The 20,471-nt window shown below is 37.5% G+C and overlaps 2 protein-coding genes across 13 annotated transcripts; both read right to left on the bottom strand.

Moving 5' to 3' along the window:
- Positions 1-566: 566 nt before the first annotated feature.
- LOC135645938 (hsp70-Hsp90 organizing protein-like) lies at positions 567-6,055 on the bottom strand. The gene is made up of 7 exons (XM_065164864.1): positions 4,988-6,055; positions 3,755-4,043; positions 1,790-1,875; positions 1,227-1,450; positions 1,063-1,129; positions 919-978; positions 567-816 (listed from the first exon to the last, which is right to left on the bottom strand). The coding sequence occupies exons 1-7, from the start codon at positions 5,873-5,875 to the stop codon at positions 703-705; spliced, it is 1,728 nt and encodes a 575-aa protein (XP_065020936.1). The 5' UTR covers positions 5,876-6,055; the 3' UTR covers positions 567-702.
- A 779-nt stretch (positions 6,056-6,834) lies between these two features.
- On the bottom strand, positions 6,835-18,263 carry LOC103993241 (methionine aminopeptidase 1A). 12 transcript variants are annotated; one of them, XR_010498456.1, is made up of 19 exons: positions 18,052-18,263; positions 17,545-17,608; positions 17,384-17,458; positions 16,378-16,428; positions 15,599-15,769; positions 14,190-14,265; positions 12,866-12,913; positions 12,739-12,783; positions 10,816-10,915; positions 9,468-9,519; positions 9,333-9,374; positions 8,342-8,403; positions 8,166-8,264; positions 7,919-7,992; positions 7,781-7,850; positions 7,495-7,560; positions 7,339-7,427; positions 7,080-7,228; positions 6,835-6,987 (listed from the first exon to the last, which is right to left on the bottom strand). XR_010498456.1 is itself a non-coding variant. In XM_065161894.1 (18 exons), the coding sequence occupies exons 1-18, from the start codon at positions 18,236-18,238 to the stop codon at positions 7,142-7,144; spliced, it is 1,458 nt and encodes a 485-aa protein (XP_065017966.1). In that variant the 5' UTR covers positions 18,239-18,263; the 3' UTR covers positions 6,986-7,141. The 12 variants fall into 12 exon arrangements, 7 of the variants coding, with proteins under 7 accessions (XP_065017966.1, XP_065017969.1, XP_065017973.1 ...); XM_065161894.1 differs by having other exon boundaries at positions 6,986-7,228; XM_065161897.1 differs by having other exon boundaries at positions 6,986-7,228; positions 17,545-17,631; positions 18,052-18,188.
- Positions 18,264-20,471: the final 2,208 nt, after the last annotated feature.

The following is a 20,471-nucleotide window of genomic DNA, read 5'->3' as shown; positions in this document are numbered from 1 at the left end:
CTTTGCCGCTGTGGACCGATGGAGTAAGGACTAGTTTAGCAATATAGAATATAAAAACACTTTCAACAAAAATGGTAGAGCTTATTAGATGCACTAATCAAATTAAACTGACTGACTTGAAGAAAAATCGAAAGATCCAAAGAGATTAATAGTATTAGTTTTAAATTTTAATATACTAGAAGAGTTAAATATAAAATCGGTATAAATATTATTGTAGATAAAGATCTTAAGAAAAGATAATATTATTGCAAGTGTGAAAAAAAAAATGAAGCACAGAATTATAGTCTTAAAATTTATCTGAAGAAAAAAAAATAAAATAGATCAGATGATCAAACCAAAAAGAATCTAATTTTGGTAACATATCATTCAAAAATACCTATAATTAAAAATTTTAAATGATCATGAAAAAGAATATATAACACGTTTTAATAAGTGCGTAGGAAATAAAATATTTTATAAGTTTATGAAATTTTCCACCATGACGTTCATTAATCGTCGCATAAGCAGTCTAAATTCCATGTGTTGCATGCCGATTAGCCCAAAATAGAAAACAAGACTCAAAAACATAAAAACAAACAAGTCACAAAGTGAACTTCACTGAGACAAGTATCTTTAAAGACATTGTCAAAGACATCATCAAACTACAAGTAATGTGATCATAGAGCGAGGCGACGCCAAGAAAACCATCCACAACTTCACCTTCTACCTCATTTGCACAATCCCTGCGCTCACAAGCTTTTGTATCTTGTGCATCACCTGAGGGTTCTTGAGGTGATCCTGTGCAGCCTTGGGGTTCTCCTGGAAGTCGATCAACACCTGGAAGACGTGTAAGAACGGGATTAGAAAACCAACATGCACACGGGTAACATGCGACATGCGACAAGATAAGAGTATAACTATTAACAAGTCAAACAATACCTGTCGCATAACCGGATCTGTAAGAATATTTTGTATTTCCGGGTCCTGCATAGCCTTGGCCTGCAAAACAACAGAGTGAACAACAAATCACAAAGGAGAAGTCAAAGACACTTTATCATTTACACATGAAGATTATGTGCTTACCTGTCTCTCTTTTAATTCCTCTTCACTGATTTCCCCTCTGTTTGTTTTATTAATCTGTTCGACGCAACTGCAACCATTGAAGTAGACAATATTTATCGTATCAAGCAACTTCAGAAGAATGATAGTTTGATGCAAAACTGGCAGACTAGCAGAAAACGAAGTACCTCCTGATGCCATCCATCAGCTCCTGATTGTTAGGGTCATGTTTCAAACCCTCCTGATATGTTTCTAATGCTTTGTCATATTCTTTCATAAAGAACTGGATTGCACCTTTCCTCGTGTATCCTTTGGAAAAAGATGGATCTAACTCGATGCACTTCTCTGCATCTTTCAGACCTTCAGGCAAAGCACCCAGCTTCGTGTAGCATGCAGCTCTGTTGCTGTATACCTTTGGAAGTACCAGATCGAATGTCAATCGGAAGAAAACAAGTAATGAATTAACTAGATATATTCATTTATCAAACAAAATGAAGCAAATTCTGTTACTCAAACAGATTAAACAAGAACAAAGTATTGCAGCTGCCATGGAAGAAACTCGACTGACTATAAAAGTGATTTAAGAAAAAAGACAGTGCTCCTAGATTTGCAAGCCGCTGAACCATTATTAACATAATGCAAAAGTAAAAGAAAACTTGCAACCCACTTAAAGACAGATGATCTGCAGCTATGCACTTTTACTTTTTTTTTTTATGTTCATCTTTAAGTAAGATATGAGAACAAAAAGTACCCTTGGATCCTTTGGGTTTCTCTTTAAGGCCTCCGTATAATGCTGCACTGCTTCTGGATACTTCTGCTGCTTGAAAAGCTCATTGCCTGCATAGTGATCAATAAACCAACTGTCATTTTTGGCTAATAAAGGTCACCATTCATCTAATCAGACAGTGCAAAAATAAACTGAAGCTGCATCTGTAACTTTTCTAGTGTTGGATTTTAATTAGAACATATGCCAAGTTGACACAACAATAAATACGCTGCTTGAAGCTCAGAAACACAGTGGTGAAGGATATGATGGACCCTTTTTGTGGATACAGAAGCCTAAAGATAAATTGGGGGTTAGAGAGTAAGGCAAGATATCCAACAAATATGTGGTGAATCTTCTAACATGTACACTTCCATAAAGAAACTAAAGGACTTGCAGCTTTCTTCACAGAAAAAATATGAATTTACTGCAATTTGTTTAAATATCATAAGATTTATAACTTCAATTAATGGTTTGTTTACACAAGTAGTTTGATCAACTGGTAAAGACAACTTGCAGTATTTACTGATTCAGACCTATAAATCAAGAAAAAATAACTCCAGATTGGAACTGCCGTGAAATTTGTTCCGCAATATATGTTATTTATGACTCAGTAAAGATGACTGGCCATTTTTCAATTCAGATATGCGTAGAGGTGTATCAGAGAATTCCCACCAAACAAACTGTGGCTATCGAATGTCATGACTTGTCAGGATGACTCTAGTCATTTTCCTCCTCAGATATCTTGATCCTCTAGAAATTGGACAGGCAAAGAAATTTCTCGCTTTAGCTACATGCATACGTAATAGATAATAAACCTCAATTTCAAGATAAAGAGGCGAGCACTAGAATATTTATAACAAGCATAACTATGCAACAGCCAGTCAAGGAATTTAAAGAAGACTGATGCATAAACAAGAATTCAGATCAGTGATTTTAAAAGGCGCTCAGGCGCTCGCCTAGGCGCTCGGGCGAGGAGAGGCCCGAGCGCCTTGCTAATCTCCCAGGCGGCACACTTCAAACAGGCGCCGCCTGGGCGCTCGCCCGAGCCCAGGCGTTGGGCGCTTCGGGCGAGCGCCCGGGTTAACCAAGGCGACTGAACCAGGATTTTAGGTCCGGTTCGGTCCTGGTTCGGTCTATGATGGTTAGTTGGTTCAATCGAACCAACTAAAACTGATATAAGTGACAACCGAACCCTAACCCTCGCCGCTGCCGATCCCGATCCCGCTGCTCGCCGCTGTCGCTGCTCGCAAACGCTGCCGCTGTCGCCGTTCGCGCCTCCCGCTGCCACTGTCGCCGCTCGCCGCTATCGCTGTCGCCGCTGACGCTTCCTCTTTTCTCAGTCAGTAGGCTCAGCACCCCTTTACACTTCCTTTTAACAGTATACGTATACTGTATACTGTTAATATTATTAAGTTTATTTGAAATGATTAATTTTCAATACTATTAATAGATTACTAATATATTATTTTGATTTTAATACTGTTAAGTTTTATTTATTTGAAACTTTTTGTTAATGTGACATTGTGATTTTGTATCTTAGATTTTCTTAATTTAATAACATATTTTTATTTAAAATTTTAAATAATTATATTTATTAATTATATTATATATTTTTATATTTTAGCGCCTCGTTTCGCTCGGGCGAGCGCCTAGCGCCTCGGGCGTTTTTGGACCTTGACGCCTTTTGGTGCCTAACGCTTTTTAAATCATTGATTCAGATAGAGAAGCAACAGATAGATGGAAGAATGGTGCAAAGTTACACTCTACATCCTTCCTCAAGAGCTCATGGACCATCACAAGCTCAATGCTCAACTATGGTAAGAATTAACTAAATTTAAGCATACATATGAAGAAAAGAACTAGGGAAAACAAATTGAAGAACAGTATACTCCTAGAAGGCCATAGATAAAAATATAGATCATAAACATATTAAAAATGGAAGAACAATACCTTTCTCACGTTCCTCATCGGCTATGTTCGGATCAAAATATTCTTGTTGCTCTAATTCTTTCTTTGCCCTCTCAGCATCATTAAGCTTTTTCAAAGTGTCAGGGTTACGGTGCTCGGTCAGGGCCTTCTGGAATGTCTCGATTGCAGGTTCATAGTCCTTGGAGCATTTGGCAAGTTTAACAAGTGCAGTCCCTTTCCTGGTCAATGCCCTTGCTATCATTTTGAAGTCAGAATGAAGCTCTCTGCCGTGCTCAACAGCTTTATCACAATCCTTTATGCATTCTTCATACTGCCAGTCACAGATAAGTTGATAACAGTAACTAAATGTAAAAAAAAACACAACTTGGTCTATAAACCTACTAAACGGATATCAGAAAATCAAGGTTTCTTCAATCCATTACTTAATTGTCTTGATTAAACAGGAAAGACAAAAAAACACACACCAAAAGCCACATGTAATAATAAAATCTTGACAAAGATCTAATCTTTGACATTGAGTGAGTGTACAAAGGCACTAATAAGATTGCTCGCCAATTCAAATATAATAATGAAGAATGAAGAATGCAAAAGGGAGAAAGTAGAGCTGATGATAGGACGTATCAAGGTTTAGAAATAAACTATCATGCATAAAATAAAATTTGCAAGAAAAAAAGGAGAGAAAAGATGCCAGTAATCCTTCTGCACAATTAAAGAAGCCAATGAAATTTGTGATTTGGAAACAACAATAAATCATATACATTTGTCACAATAGTTTGACTGCTGCTGTAATTCTTATAATACTTTCAAGACTTTCAAGAAAATAATTACTCCCTTCAGGACTTCCACCAACAACTACAAACTTTCAAGACTTCAGATGCAAAGGCTTTATGTCAACCTCAAAGCTCAACCTAGATACGTACAGGACTAATAATCCTTGCAGACATAAGCTTTTACTTCTACAACCATGCAACCACTGCTGCTAACTTATAAAGCAAGATAGTGTAAAGCTAGCAATCAATTAATCAATGGTATCTATCAGCATTTCACACATTCAACTTGAAATTTCAAAAGTGGATAGCCAATATTAGTGCCAACAGAAAATCTCATGCACAATATTAAGTGCAAAGAAAACAAACAAAAGCAAATAATTGGCAATACAATATCAATGGAAATAAAGCCTCTACAGGATTCAATAATTTGAATGAGCATTTCAATGTTCTCAGAAAAGTGAAAAAGACCAAGTGAGCTAGTCACCTTTCCCATCTCCAGGTAAACAGCAGCTCTATTAGTGAGGTAAGAGATGTCTCCATCGTCCAGCTCCATTGCTCGAGTATAATGCTGAATTGCCGTCTCAAAATCTTTTTTCTTGTAAGCAGCATTGCCTGCCTCTTTCTCCTTCTGCGCTTTGGCCTTCCTCTCCTTACCATCCTTCGCCTCTTCCGGCACCTCCATGGGCTCCGGCTCTGGCTCCGGTTGCGGTGCCTTCTTCGCTGGCTCCGGCTGTGGTTTCTCCTGCTCTGGCTGGGGAGATTCGCTCGCCATCTCATCCGTGGGGCCCCTCATTTTCACATTGAGAAGAACCCCGATCACCTGCATCATCCTCGGATCCGAAAGGTACATGTTGATGTTGTTAGGGTTCTTCTGGATATCCTGGATCATCTTGACAAAATCCGGCTGCTGAAGGTATTCTCTGGTGGTCGGATCGGCCGTCAGCTTCGCCCACAGTTCCGGCCCCTGGAAGATCTTGCCGAAGGGGGACGCCCCCTGCGGCGGGGGGGCCCGGGACCGAGCGGCGGTGGCCCGAGCGTCGGAGAGGCCGACCTTAAGGGCCTCGTTGGCGGGATCGAGCTCGAGGCCCTTCTCGTAGGCGGAGACGGCCTGGCCAGCGTCGCCGAGGCCGAGATGGGCGGCGCCGAGGCGGCCGTAGCCCTTGGCCCAGTCAGGCTTGAGCTCGACGGTCTTGCGGGCGTCGGCGAGGGCGGCTTCATAGCGCTGGAGGGAGGCATAGGCAGCGGAGCGGTTGGAGTAGAGGACGTGGTTGGTGGGGGCGAGGTCGATGGCCTCGGAGAAGTGGCGGATAGCGTCGTCGAAGCGGCCGGCAGCGAAGGCAGCGTTGCCCTTGGCTTTGGCTTCCTCGGCCATGGAGGAGGGAACGAGGTGGAGAACGGCTGTCGATGGGTTAGAATTGGTTTCGCATGGAGAAGGGAGTGAGAGGAGGAGGAGGAGGAGGAGGAGGAAAGATGGGGCTTATGAAGTCGCCGTCGGAGCGTTCTCTCTGGTTCTGGAACGTTCCCAGGAGCCAGACAGCCTGGACGGCGAACTCATGGGTGCTCGATACAGCAGGTAATGGGCCCAGGCGCTTTTTTCTTTTCTTTTTAAAGATCAAAAATTTGAATATATATAACCTTTGGATAAACTGTCAAGATCTTATAATAAATATTTGATATGCCAAATTCGATATAGACGACGACGTTAAGGGGCGTTTGCTTTGCAATTCAAATCATGCTAAGATTAAGTAAATTATTATGTTACATTTTTACTATTTTTTGCTTATATTTCGTTATATTATTATATATGGTTGTCATAATTTTTTTTATATTGTTTTGAATGAATTCTCAAAAAAAATATATCGTTTTAGATTTTTCAGAAAAGCACCCTCTATTTTAAATTTCCTAACACTCCTTTTAACTTATTATGTAAAATTCCCCAATCGTCTATCTCTTTCCTTTTTTTTTTTATGGATATCTCAATCCAACTATAATATTTTTAAGTTGCATTATAGTATTTTTAGTAATATCAAAAAAATATTATAACATAGGAAACAGATAATATGTTTCAATATTTTTATACATGTTTTTTAATATTATTGAAAATAAAATTAACTGTGTTACAATATTTTCGTACCGTGTTAGTGTTTTACTAATATTGTTGAAAGCACCATAATGCATTATAAAAATACTATAAACATAATATTCTTATAAAATTTATTAAAAAATACTATACTATAATATTTTTTGATAATATTAAAAACTGCATTAAAACATAATATTCCTTCAAAATTTGGTAAAAATAAAAATACTGTGTTATAATATTTTTATAAGATTCGGTTCACCGCAGAACAATAAATATTCATCAAGTTCACCTCATCTATAAAATATTCATCAAGAAAATTACCCCTTTTATATATCAAACCATGGGATATGGATGTGACGTCTGGCGGGCCAAAGGTTGAGATGCACAACAGCCTGTTGATTCTGAGTAAAAAGATTTCACATTGTCAACGCAAAAGACAACCATTACTGTGTAAAAAAATTGTTTACGTATGCATAACATCAAGATAAATCACCAAATTGAACAATTGGCTTGACTGGCTCCAGGAAAAGCAGCCCATAGCAGAACCAAACATGGTTAAGGGTGGTTTAACTTTAACCAAGGGAAGACATCAGGTGATGAGGGCACCCGTGCTGTTAAAACCTCAACCCCTGTCTCTGTTACCTGGACGGCATAACTAATGCGTAAGCATATGATGATAATGTTGAAGATTATTAGTAGATCAGATCATCATGCAAATTGATAACAGCCAACAGTGTAAAGGATCTACTCACCAGAAGTGTGTGCTCAAATTGAGCACTTCGTTTACCATCTGCAGTAACTGCAGTCCATCCATCAGGCCACAACCGGTCACGCCATACTCCTGAGTGAAAAGCTGAAGCATATTAGTAACAAAGGGTGTTGAGCAAACACAAATACTAATTAGTTACCTGCATTTATCATTGGCTCTATTGTAAAAGTTTGTCCAGCTTTCATGATACCGACTGCTTTGTTTCCTATTTAAGTGTTAAGGCACCAGCACCATTTACCAACAGTACTAGACTGTAGTTAAGAAACTCTGGTCGACAATTAGCATGACCAAGTTTTTATCTGAGGCCTGGTTTCTAGAGTTGCAATTCTCCATCTTTCTATTTAACATGTAGGATTGCAAACCAAACCTAACCAAAATTTTTAAAATATTGTGCTTTATTTCTTAAAGACTAGTAGCAAGGATACTTCCATAATGAGGAATATTTGGGGCGCAGTGAAATAACTCTCCGATGCCATGTCCACAGTAAGATTTCACCTGCATCCCAAACATTACATGTCATTTGTTTAAGTCGAGAACAGGATGCATCTTACATCACAACTTACCACAGAGAAGCCTGACATTGTTGCATGACGACTAATAACTTCACCAACCTCACGGTATCGAACCCCAGGTTTAACTGAGCTTGAGAACCAAGAAAGTTCAGATATTTTCACAAATAGACATGACATTAATCTAATTAAACAGTCAAGAGGAGCTAATCAAAGAGAACATAATATATGGATGAAATTCCGTAGCAAGCAACATTGCAAAGGAACCATGACAGTTATCAATTAGATATTTAAAAATAACCTATAGAAATAGCTTTCTCCAAGCACTCATATGTGCAACGAACAAGCTGCTGAGAAGCTTCATCCACTTCCCCAACAAAAAAAGTTTCATTTAGATCACCTACATATTTAAATCCAAAAGAATTAAAAATGATGACAACAAAGAAAGCTAACAAAATAGAGTATCAGATACCTCACCATGGACGCCTTTGTAATATACAGTTACATCAACATTGACAATGTCACCATCTTTGAGTTTCCTGCAACATGATAAACAGCATAATTCTACCTTCTGCTGATTAAATTGTATGACACAAGAAAAAAACCAACGAGTAATAAAAAAGTATGCAGCAAATGAACTTTACATTTAGACATCTAATTGCAGTCTCTGAAAGAACAGGGAACTGTAAAGTGAGTAATATCAATAGTACTAGGTGGAAAGGATAGTATAAAACCCACCTACTCATCTACACGACTAAAGTCGAGCAGTATATTGTCTCAGAAGGCAGTCAAACGTTTCATTTAATTTTAATTACGCAACTTCAGCAATGCATTAACTTAAATGCCATAAATCATTCTACTTCCTTTACAGTAAGCACTAGAAAGTTCATTTTTCTGTTGCAGATCTTTTAAAATCTTAATTACAAAATTAAATGCCATAAATCATAATTCTTTGTCAAAATTACAAAATCATGATCTTTTAAAATCTGAGTGAAAATATATTTGAGTTTGATGATCTATAATAGCAGATTAAAAATGATACATACAAAAGACGTGCCAGCATAACATAATGAAATCAGAGAGTTCAACTAAAGGGCAATCACACTCGACTTTTTGCTTATCTAAAGGTTGTCAGCAATGTCTTGAAACTAGTGAACTAGCAGTTTAACCATCAAAGAGGAAAAAAGAATAAAAAAGGCCAGATGCTCAAGATAAGAGAGAAGTCCTTTTTCTGCCAGTCAATTTTGACTTAAACATGCTAATATTACATAAACTAGATCATTTGGTTTCCTTCTCTTACAGTGAACTTGCTGTGGATGTTAATAAACTGATATTGTCATCTTAAAATTTTCTCTTTTTTTTTGAAAAAATGCTAATTTTTTTTATCAAGTCTGATGTAGATGCAAGGTAATGAAAGGCAAATTGGACACCATCACTTGAAAAAAGTACATCACAATAAAATATGCACCTTGCATCTGGGATTCCATGGCAGATAACTTCATTGACAGACCTGTAGATTTGCATAACCTAGAGTTTCAGCATTGCAGCAATGAGATTTTGGTGATGTAATGATAATATGAGGTGTATTGGAAAAAAAACCTACGTGCAGCAGGACTTTGGAAAGAAATGATAGTTTAATGGGGATGGGTACCCTCCTGAGAAAGGAAACAAGAGATTAAAACTACCATTATTTATATGAATATCAGTAAAGAAAAATTGAAATATTAAAAAAATGTCCGCATGCATAAACAAAGAGAGATAAAATTCAAACAACTATATAGTAACTTGAACACAGAAAGAATACAAGAAAGCAATGTTACTTGAACTGTAGCATCAACTTTCATAAAATTATCTTAGATATACATCTGCATATTGGATAAGCATTCGTAAAAGGGTGATCCTTGATAATGAGATGCAAACCCTTTTAGTTTCTGTGATTCCACTTTTACTGTATCATAATTGTACACAAAATCAATCAGAATTATGTCTTCCTATGTGCCTTTTTTTAGTTCCCTTCCCAAATTGAAAACTCTGATATGCATATTACATATACAGACTGACATGGCATGGCTATTTAAAATCTCAATAAAGGTGTGCCCAATGCATATTATATATACCTGCCAATGAGGATCAATGTATGCAGCCTTACCTTTAAATATTTAAAGAGATTGTTTCCGTAACTTGAACCCTGGTCTCTCAGATTGTAAAGGAACAACCTTACTGTTGTATCAAAGCCCGCCCTAAATATATTAAAATTTTATATTTAAAATCTCAATATAAAATAAAATCACTCGTCACCTTCAATTGAAGACCTGGAAAAAAAATTGGAGAGGCAGATTATGCAAACTTAGATGACTGCTCAATACATACCAGCAATCGCAGGTCAATTTCCAGTGTTACCAGAATAATTAATAAGGCTTCAAAAATTACTAAACATATGCATCTTCATGAATGTCAATGTATGTTTGTATAAATGGGCCTTTAACCATACAATGCATGTTCACTTATATGGCAATCACACGCAAAAAAGTTCAACAGTATCTTTGTGTGATTTAATGGCTTAGATCACATTAAAAGTCACAGAAAATTATAAGCATTCTCTTGCCTTCAAATCAACCAAAGTAGAGCCCAAGTGGGAGACAAGAAAAGGATAAAGCCATTTGGTTTTTTGTTATAAGTTGTGGTATCTTCCTTTTAGAATTTGAGTGTTATATACCTCCAAGTATAAGACTATATTAGAACACATAAAGAAAAGTTTCCAATAGGCCATTACACATACAATGACAAGAAATCCGATCAATAAGATCATACATATATTTTCAAATAAACTACAGCAAATTATATTGCACAAACGGATATCCTAAACCAATGGTGACCAAATATGCTACAAGATTAACAGTAGTCATACAGGTGCTCCTGACAATTTTCATGCAAAACTAGGGATAACTTACCAGCAGCAATTGTTGCCTGATGAACAACCTCATCAATTTCATCTGTGGTAATTCCCGGTCGGATGATACAAGCAGCGGCATCTAAAACCTCCCTAGCAATCTGATGATTGTGAAGATATAATAAAAAAACAGAGATAATGCTGATATAAGTGTTTGTTCTTGCATATATTAAAGCAACACATGATTGCATGATTATTAAGGACTGGCCTTGGTACAACAGTAAGGTTGTTCCTTTATGACCTGGGAGACACTAGGGTTCGAGTCACGAAAGCAATCTTTTTAAATATTTAAAAATAAGACTACGTACATTAACCCTCCCAACACCCCGTGTTGGCGGGAGCCTCATGCGCTATGTATGCCCTTTATAATTGCATGATTATTATCAGAAATTAACAAGATGCAGATAAGAATTTATTTTGCACGAAATAAAATGGAAAACAATATTTACCTAGAAAAAGAACCCTTTGTTATGGTTTCTGTTTGGTAGGTTAAAGAAAATATGTATAAATGTATTGGTCATGTCGATTTGAGATACCTTTCCACTTCCATAATTTCTTTTATCAAGAAAAAAATTAAAATGCATACCAACTGAAGACTAGAATTTTTCCACAAAAGATTATTCTCTCAAATTTGATTAATGGCAAATATGAATTAAAATCCTACTACTTTGTTTTCTCATATTTTCTATTCATGCTACAGCCTTCTTGGTGCAGTCCTTTAGAAACCAACCTCCACCATTCCATCTATTTTCCCTTACTCTCCTGCAATATGTAGCCAACAAATAAATAGTTACATCAACTTTATCATGGGCCCATATCAACCCAGCCAACCTGTAAAAAAACTAGTGGAAGCTAGAGTGAACAACCGACAACAACCATAAGTCCATTTAAAATCAGTGGTGGCAATTTCACCCGGTTTGGTTTATACCAGGCAAAATTTACAAGTTTGAGCCCAAACCGAGACACGGACCGCCCCTATTTCGGACCGTCTGATCTGGTCAATTAACCAAAAAAAATTTGTTCAAAGAGAAAGAAGCCATAATTAGGGCTCGCAACTCCCTCTTCCTCCACCACCCACCATGCACCGCCGACATGATTTTGGGTATGCTTCCTCCTCCTCCCTCTTCTTCTTCTGTTTCCTTCTTCCTCCCCTCCTCCTCCTCCTCCTCCTCCCTCTTCTTCTTCTACTTCCTTCTTCCTCTGCTTTCTCTACCTTCTTCCTCCCCTCCTCTTCCTCCTCCTCCTCCCTCTTCTTCTTCTGCTTTCTTCTTCCTTTGCTTTCTCTTCCTTCTTCCTCCCCTCCTCTTCCTCCCTCAATCAGTTTGTGGTACATTCTGACATACTGACACATGGTATGCCAGAACGGATAGGAGGCCGTACTGGTCTAGCCATGGACCAGCATAGGTCCAGTAACTGAACTGCGAACCTTATTTGAAACAACTATAGTTGATTGGTACTGCAGAACCTCAGCCCACAGAAGCAAAAAATATATGTCACAGCAATAAATGTCTTGTTCTACAATCACCATCTAACTGCCTACTATTGCAGTTCAAAATAAAATGTAATTCATTGACCCAAAATTTAAATCCAGAGGATGTCAATAATCAATATGCTGGTTAAGCCAGACCTGTGGTGACTGCATTTGAGGTTCCAGGTTCACACCAGAAAGCAATAAAGCGAAATCAAGCACCAAGGTCGAGGCACCAACTTAGTCCATTAATGGAATGAACTTTGACTCTGCTCATCCTCACATTGATCCTAGTGATTGATATACGAAATCTTAGCCAGGTCAAGACTAAATCAAATTTAGGCTCTACCAAAGCTTGGCTGAATTGAACCCTTAAACTCTATCTCTAGAAAAGAACAACCCACAACCACGAAGAAAGAGAAAACCACATGAAAACTTTGGGTATGATATACTTACTCGGCATGTTTCTCTCATTAGTTCAATTTGCTCTGGCGTCTTGATCTTTGAAATTCAAACCAAGAAAATGTCAGATTAGTTTTGTGAGAATGTTTGATAATGGATCCGACAGATGAATCATGCCTACCTCCACAATATTCTGCAAGTCACTATTGAGCTCAGTCTTGGGGATACCCTGCCAACATTTACATAAAATAGTAAGATTCTACTCAAATTTACAATTGGCTGCAGAAAGGCACATAAAAGGAACTCAGAGGATGTCAGAATTTCTTCAGATAGATCATGGTACAATGAATTTTTTTTTGTAAGATCCTTGGCCTGACTCTCAAAGTGTAATTGCATAAGAGATTAAGGGAAGAACAATATGTATTAGTGGTCCTAAATATCTACATGCCCTCCTCTCATCCCTCCAGCTTTTTATTTTCTAACCATTTTATCTTTTATTTATTTTTTGTCACTCCTGTTGCTGTGCAGCACCTTGTTTTGGTATGCTCAAAAATCCCAATTACATAAGCAATACTGTACTGGTTAATCAATCAGGAGCAAGCAGATACAAAGCATGCCGAACAATCTTTACATCCATATAAAATCATTTTTAGGCAACTGTTTTTTTAACTCTTTCAGGAAGATGTGACAGAGGCACCGCAATAAAAGCATTGTTCTAGACTGAGTTCCTGAATTCCAGTGAATATAACAGGTTGCACATCATTTCAACATGCTATGGATGAGTGCTTACTTTGCAAAGCACAATGTAATTCATTCGGCTCTTATCTTATTATGCTTTCTCCCCTTCCTCATTCCATAAGTACAAAGTATGCTGTAATAATGGCTCTGAAAAGCTAATACAACAAGCACAGTTCCTGTACAAGTTATAAAGAAGCTTACATGCATACCATCAAGCAGATCTGCACCTACTAAATTAAGGAAAAATAATTAGATATATGGTAAATGTTCTGCCTTGCTACAGACAATGTGTTGTTCCAATAGTCCTAAAGCGCACCTCAGGAAAGGGTAAGTCCATTCCAGAAGTATTGTTATTATTAAGATATCTTGAGACAAATGTAAGACATTCTAAATTTCTAACATCCACCCCATCAATTCCCAGTTCTCCACTAAGAAGCCTGAGATGTTCTGCAAACTCAAGATTGCCTAACATAAATAAGTTAAAGTTCTATGGCAGGACTACCAGCGTAGTCACAAATTACAATTTGGCCAATCTTCTTTTGTCTGGTATATATATTTTGAACATAAATACCCTTGTCTAAAGAATGGCATGAAAGTCACAGCAACTATTCAATCGTCCTAAATCATCATAAAAATAGCTAAATAAACATGCACAAAAAAATAAACAAAATGTAGACACTCTCCTTTTCTGTTCACAAATAACTTCCCAGAAGGCAATTAGTATGGAAACTAGTGAACAACATGTCAAGAGAATTAATTGGACTCACATCAATAGACCAATCAGGTTTCTCAACTCCATCTGGTACCAAACGCCGCTTGGATATTGGGCACGGCCTTAATGCTCTACAAGAAAATTACAAATTTGAAGGTTTAGCCAAAAATTGTGAAGCTCCATAAACATTTTCTCCACCAAACATGGAAAAAAGCTCCAAAAATAACAGTTTTCTTCATAAACAGTTTCAAATCAAGTGCCATGCAGATTGCTAAATCCACATATTTCTAACCAAGGAACCACTGTTGCCATATAGCAACTGCCTTTAGTATAAGACTTTCAATCAGATAACTCTGATCTGATCTTGAGAGTCAACCTGCTCTAGTGAATAGTGATGTACCCTCCAAACAAGCAAGCATATAGCACGAACCCACTAACATTTTTGATGCTAAACAGCCGAAGGAATAATTGCTGTAAGCTCAGGTTGTGGCAACATGGCAATAAAGTGCAAGGTTTAAAGGCCACTCATATCAAACGCAGAACCACTTGAAGCAGCCAGAAATGACATTATTAATCAGTTATGGCTGAAACTACAGAAATTAGAAAGATTCAAAAAGGATTCAGCTGAATCCATGTCTTCGAATCCTTAAATTAAAAACATTGAAATAAACTCTTCATGTATAATGAAAATACTGAGACTCCAATTTCCCTAAGGCCAGATCCTCAAGTCTCTAGACATATGCATAAAAAGAGACCCAAAATGCACATACTAAAGGCCCCATCCAACTAAAGATCTTCTAATTTAAATGGACGTTATGTCCTTTGTCATGAACAATGCAACACGACCGAAACATCAGAGTCATCAATGTGAATTACATGGTGATGATCATTTGGTAAATGCGGGATGATAGAAACATCAGGGTCATAACATTGTTTCTTCACTGCTTTGTGGTCAAGTAATTACCAAAGACAATGTATCTTTCCTCGACAGGAGTATGAAATCCTAACAGATTCTTCTTCTTTTAAAAAAAAAAAAAAAGTACCTTGAGTACTAGAAAGAAAATCAGGGGGAGGATTAGTGACGAGCTTAATGACGATACGAAACATCAAGTTAAAAAGCAGGACCAAGAAGCCTTTTCTTCGAATTCAAAGACAATGTAGATTGAGTTGAAGCTAATCTTGCAATATTTCTGAAGACAGGCACCCTATTGATCATTTAAATTTCCTATTTCTCACTATTTTGTGTCGTTATAGATTGGTATGGAATCAACTAATGAGTAAGGTGTCGTCTTGTAGCATCATACTCAACCAACTTGGCATATTTACTTTGCTTTTATTAAGGATGCCAACAAAAACAGCTCCATGAATTTAGTATTTTCACATGCATGGATAGTAAGATTAGCACATTTCCATTCAAGGAGGAAAAACAAGCAGCAGATATAATGATTCTTATGACAATTGTACCCTGTCCAACCAAAATGAGGAAGCTTAGATGTTCGAGCTTGGCCATTCTTTAAGCAATATAGCCAACCATCTAGAGATTGTTCAGAATGTGCACTTCTAACATTTGCTAACTTTGATTTCGGATGCACCAACTTGTGAGAGCTCCATGAAATTTTAAAGCAATCCTGCGTGCTGCAAGCAGATAGTTCTCTAAAGAAAAAAACTTCCATGCTACAAAATGAGTTAGAAGAGAAGAAAGAGGAAAATAGATAAATATCAAGGAAAATCATGACACAGGCTTCATAATAAAGTTGACATGGCAAGGGTGAGGGCAAAACAAATCATATCACAAATAACGCAAACCTAAAATAGACCATCAACAAAGATTTTATAATACAGTTGACAGTTCCAAGAAAAGTCATGGCAAGGGCAAAACAAATCATATGTCAATATAAAACTACAGCCCTTCTGAGAAAAAAAAAATTCTACTGGCAGATGTATAGGTACTAAATTTTTGGCAATGAAATTAGTAAAGATAGGTATCCAAGAGCATCCATGCATCTGGTTTAAGACCAACTTGCCATATGCATGGCACAGGCTTAGTTTTGTTTTGAAGTAAAACATGAAATTCCATATCATAAGTTCCAGATCCTAGAATGTTGCAGTGTTCAAAATGGTATGTATAATTTCAAAACTTTCCGTGCAGGATTATATTGTTAATCACCTCTCTCCAAATATTTTTAAATAAGTGTAAACTAGCAAGGAGTTAATAAAACCCAAGACACGTAAGCATAACAAACCAGAATGTAGAACCTTCTTGAGGCAGCTTTAGCTCTACACATTTGGGACATCTGCATAAAAGGCATAGAATAGTGCATATTAATAAACAGTAGCTTGACCCACTCATTGCCTAATTTTGCTAGGACCCATATGTGGGCTCACCAATGGGTGCAGGGTTACTCTGGGATCTTTTTTTTTTTATTAATACTCATGTGTATTCACATACCATTAGTGCCTGATGATTTTTTATAAAAAAAAAGGTGTATATCAAAAGCACAGGACATAAGCGAAGAATAGCATCGGCATATAAGAACATGTAATATAAGTGGACTACAAGTTAAATGAATGTAAAACATAAAGACAGAGAAGGATTCTCTTAACACCAATCCCCAAAATGTTTCATATGCGCAAATTAGTCCCTCAGTTTTTTTCACATCTGCATAATAGTCCTCAAACCCACAAAACTTGCTGTATAACATTTCTTTAAACTCGTTGACCACAACAATAAAAAAAATTCAAACCGCAACAATAACGAAACACTCAATATTGCTTATACATAGTTATATTTAATAACAAGTTTTACCCGAAGGCTTGACACCTCATATTATTTCAAGTAATCAATTATTTCCACCTTTTGTATCACACAACTAAAAGCTTCTGGGAATTGGTTTTTCTTTTCTTAGATCTTTTAAAGTAAGCTCTAGAACATGAATGGACAGCGAATACGAAAGTATGCTTCTGGGAATAAGCATTATTATCCTCTTAAATAGTATAAGACATACAATAATTCATCAAAATGCTTGCTGCTCCATGTATATCTTCACCAGATCATGATTTACTTAAAACAAGCAGATGGACAAAAATCCACTGTGATTCAAGAATTAGAAAATTATTAGACATTAGCTCATTTGGATTGACTTGAGAAATTCATTGTGCCAATGGCAATCTCCTCACTGGTCATTTTGCCATAATACATTCATGCACTGTATCAATAACGTTCACGAATTGTAGCGTAGGCATCTATACCTTCCCTTTTGTGACAATGGTAGACAGAGATGCAAATTATATGGCATGTCACCAAGTAACTCGAATTTCCAACTTCTAAACTAAGAAAAAAATTATGGAAACAGTAATCAGCATATGTCATATACTTCTAATAATATGATGGCGTATGTTAGAGAACATACTGAAGATAAGCTGGTTTGCCACACCGAGCACATGAAAGACCTGATTCTGTGGGTGTGCTTGAATCTGTATCCATCGTAACAAAATTCCTGCGTCAACGGCGTCAGCTCATATGGAGTTTCACATTAGACCCGAGAATGAAACACTGAAACAGGCATGACTTTAGATAGAATCTTCAAATTCTTTTAAAAAATTCAAGACTTGATCTTAAATATCCGAGAAACTGCGATCTATTGGACATCCGACCACCAAAAAGATCCAGTAACATAAAAGGGACGAGGAATAGGTTGCACCAAACTCGCAAGACGTTTAATTCTTGAAATCAACGAAAGAAAGAAAAAACGGATATGCAGGAAAACGATTTCTAACATTTTGCAACCAATGGCGTCGTCTTGCACGCAATAATCGTCAAGAAAAGGACGGTGATAAACATGAAAGGAAAAAAAATAGACGACGACAGGATAGTTACCTTCAAGACCAAACGAATAGAGAGAGGGAAGATCGCGTACCGGTGACCGGCGAGACAAGTCGGCAGCTCGCGAAACAGGTGAGTTGCGTCGGACGGCTGGACGATGGGTTAGGGCTTTGCCGAGCGAAGAGAGGAGGTTGGGAGGGAGGGTTGAACTCGGAGACACGAGCGGCCCTTATAAAGGAGGCTGGATGGAGGACTCCCGAGTCCGCGTTGCTCCTGTTCATACGCCATTCGAACGTCAGACCGAGGTCTCGGCTCGGCTCGGCTCCACTGGTTGAGCTCCAATTAGGTCCGGACAATTGACGACTTGAAACGACAACGGTGGGGACACGTACACATTTTTTTATGTTTATTTAACTGCAGACTAATGTAATTAACATATACAATAATCCACCACAATATCTACATATATTATTCTATTCAACTATTTATGTACTATAAATCCATCTTAACAAAGCTACAAAGTCGGTGACCTTGCTATGATTAAAATTATATATATTATACTACTACTTTTATAATAAATAATATTAATATATTAAATTATTAAATTATTAAAATAAGTGATAATTATTCTATCATTTAGTATTTATATTTTGTTGATTTATTTCATTATTGTTATATCATTCAAAATGTGTTATTATTATATTTTATATTAAAATTAATAATATAAAATTATTTTTATGATAATTTATCAAAAATAATACTAACTTTGAGAATTTAGACTGGGATGTCTTGTTTTTAATAAATGAATAAATATACTTGATCCTTCGGATTGATCTGATTTGACCTTCTTTATTTTTTTTTTCTTGCTCCTCTAATCTATCATCTTTCAGCTACCACCTCGTTATTGTTGTTCTTTTATTATTATTGTCTTTACGAGAGGAAGATGAAAGAAGAAAAGAGGTATATGAGAAGAAGATAAGAAGAGATAATAGGTGAAAGAATTAAAATGGATGAAAAGGAAAGGGTTAAGGAGAGATGAGAGAATGTGAAAAAGGTTTAGACGAAAGGAGGAAGAAGATGATTGATTAAGTGAGTCGATCTAAATCAATTTGAGGAATCGGTTTAGATAATTAAAAATAAAAATATAATAGAGAATAAAAGTGATATTTAAATAAGAGATATCATGAGTATTTTTTAAATAAAAGGAGCATCATATGATGAAAACTAAATAATAGAAGCTTTTCTAGCTTTTTTTTGTTTATATTTTTTATGATATTTTATCATTATTTTTGTTTATGTTATTTTAATGATTATTTTATTTTTATTAGTAAAAGAGTTATTTATTTATCATTACATAATATCAACTTAAAGTAATTTTTAGATTATTTTGTCTTTTTTTAATAAATAAAATGAGGTGCTATCATAAAAACCCAAATTAAGAACTTTTATAGGAAATTTACTCGTAATATAATTTATGTGACACACGATAAGTTCTCCGACTGATATTGGATGAACCCTTTTGGCTTGTGCCCTAATTGTGATTCCAAATTATTTCCATTACAAATTTGATTTTTTTTTATATTTAATGTTTAATTTTTAACTTTTTTAGTCGGTTGAAATCATGAAACCATTGACCGGTTCGTGTCTCAATTTTGGCAGGTTCGAATTCTAGTTCAAATCGAACCGTGGTCACCTGCGTTGTGGTGACCGAGGTTGAACCCTAAAGTGGGTCCTATTTTTCGATAATTGACACAGGCGGTAATAGTCTCGGATCCGGTTCGGTTCTGACCCGTGGAACCGTTGAGCGGCGCGGATTTCGATTTTGATTTGTTCCGGTTCCAAGCGAACCGTCGTCACCTGTCCGTGACGGCCGAGGTCGAACCCACAGGTCGGTGCCCGTCTCCGGCAATTGATATGACGCGGTAGGAAAAGTGAGGATCTTCGTACTGGATTTACCCAAGGTCGGGTGCGACGGATTGACCAGGGTTGACGTTTCTGCTTCACTCGGCACCCGCGCGGCGGCGTCCGTGCGGAGGAGCACCACCTCCCCTTCCCCCACACCGCCCCCCTCGCAGTCGCAGTGAAAGCGACGAAGGCAACAACATGAGCAAAGTATGAATGAGGTAACCGAAGAAAAAGGAGACATCACAATCGAGGAGACGAGAACGGTAATGGAGCCCTCGAAACGGAGCGGGACCCGCTGGCACGCCTCCCACGTGTCTTCCCCTCCTGCATGGCGCTGCGACCTGGTGAGGAACAGGACGCGTCAAGCGGTGGCCACGGCTCCTCCTCCTCCGCCTCTTCTTTTTATCTCGTCTTCGAACCCTAATTTCCACTTCTCTTTTAAACCCTTCCCGGAAGACCCCTCAGGTCGACTCCGCTCCCACCGCGAGGCATGGCGACGAGTTCATCCCCTTCGGCCACCGAGCGAGCATGGTTCTTCTTCGCCACGACGCTGCTGCCGGTGATGTTGGTCGCCGCCCCCAAGCCGAGGCGCGGTAGGGCGCCTGGCCC

This window comes from Musa acuminata, chromosome BXJ3-8, assembly GCF_036884655.1.
Source record: "Musa acuminata AAA Group cultivar baxijiao chromosome BXJ3-8, Cavendish_Baxijiao_AAA, whole genome shotgun sequence".
Lineage (NCBI taxonomy): Eukaryota > Viridiplantae > Streptophyta > Magnoliopsida > Zingiberales > Musaceae > Musa > Musa acuminata.
The sequence above is the reverse complement of the archived record's forward strand: the minus strand, read 5'-3'. Positions and strand labels throughout refer to the sequence as shown.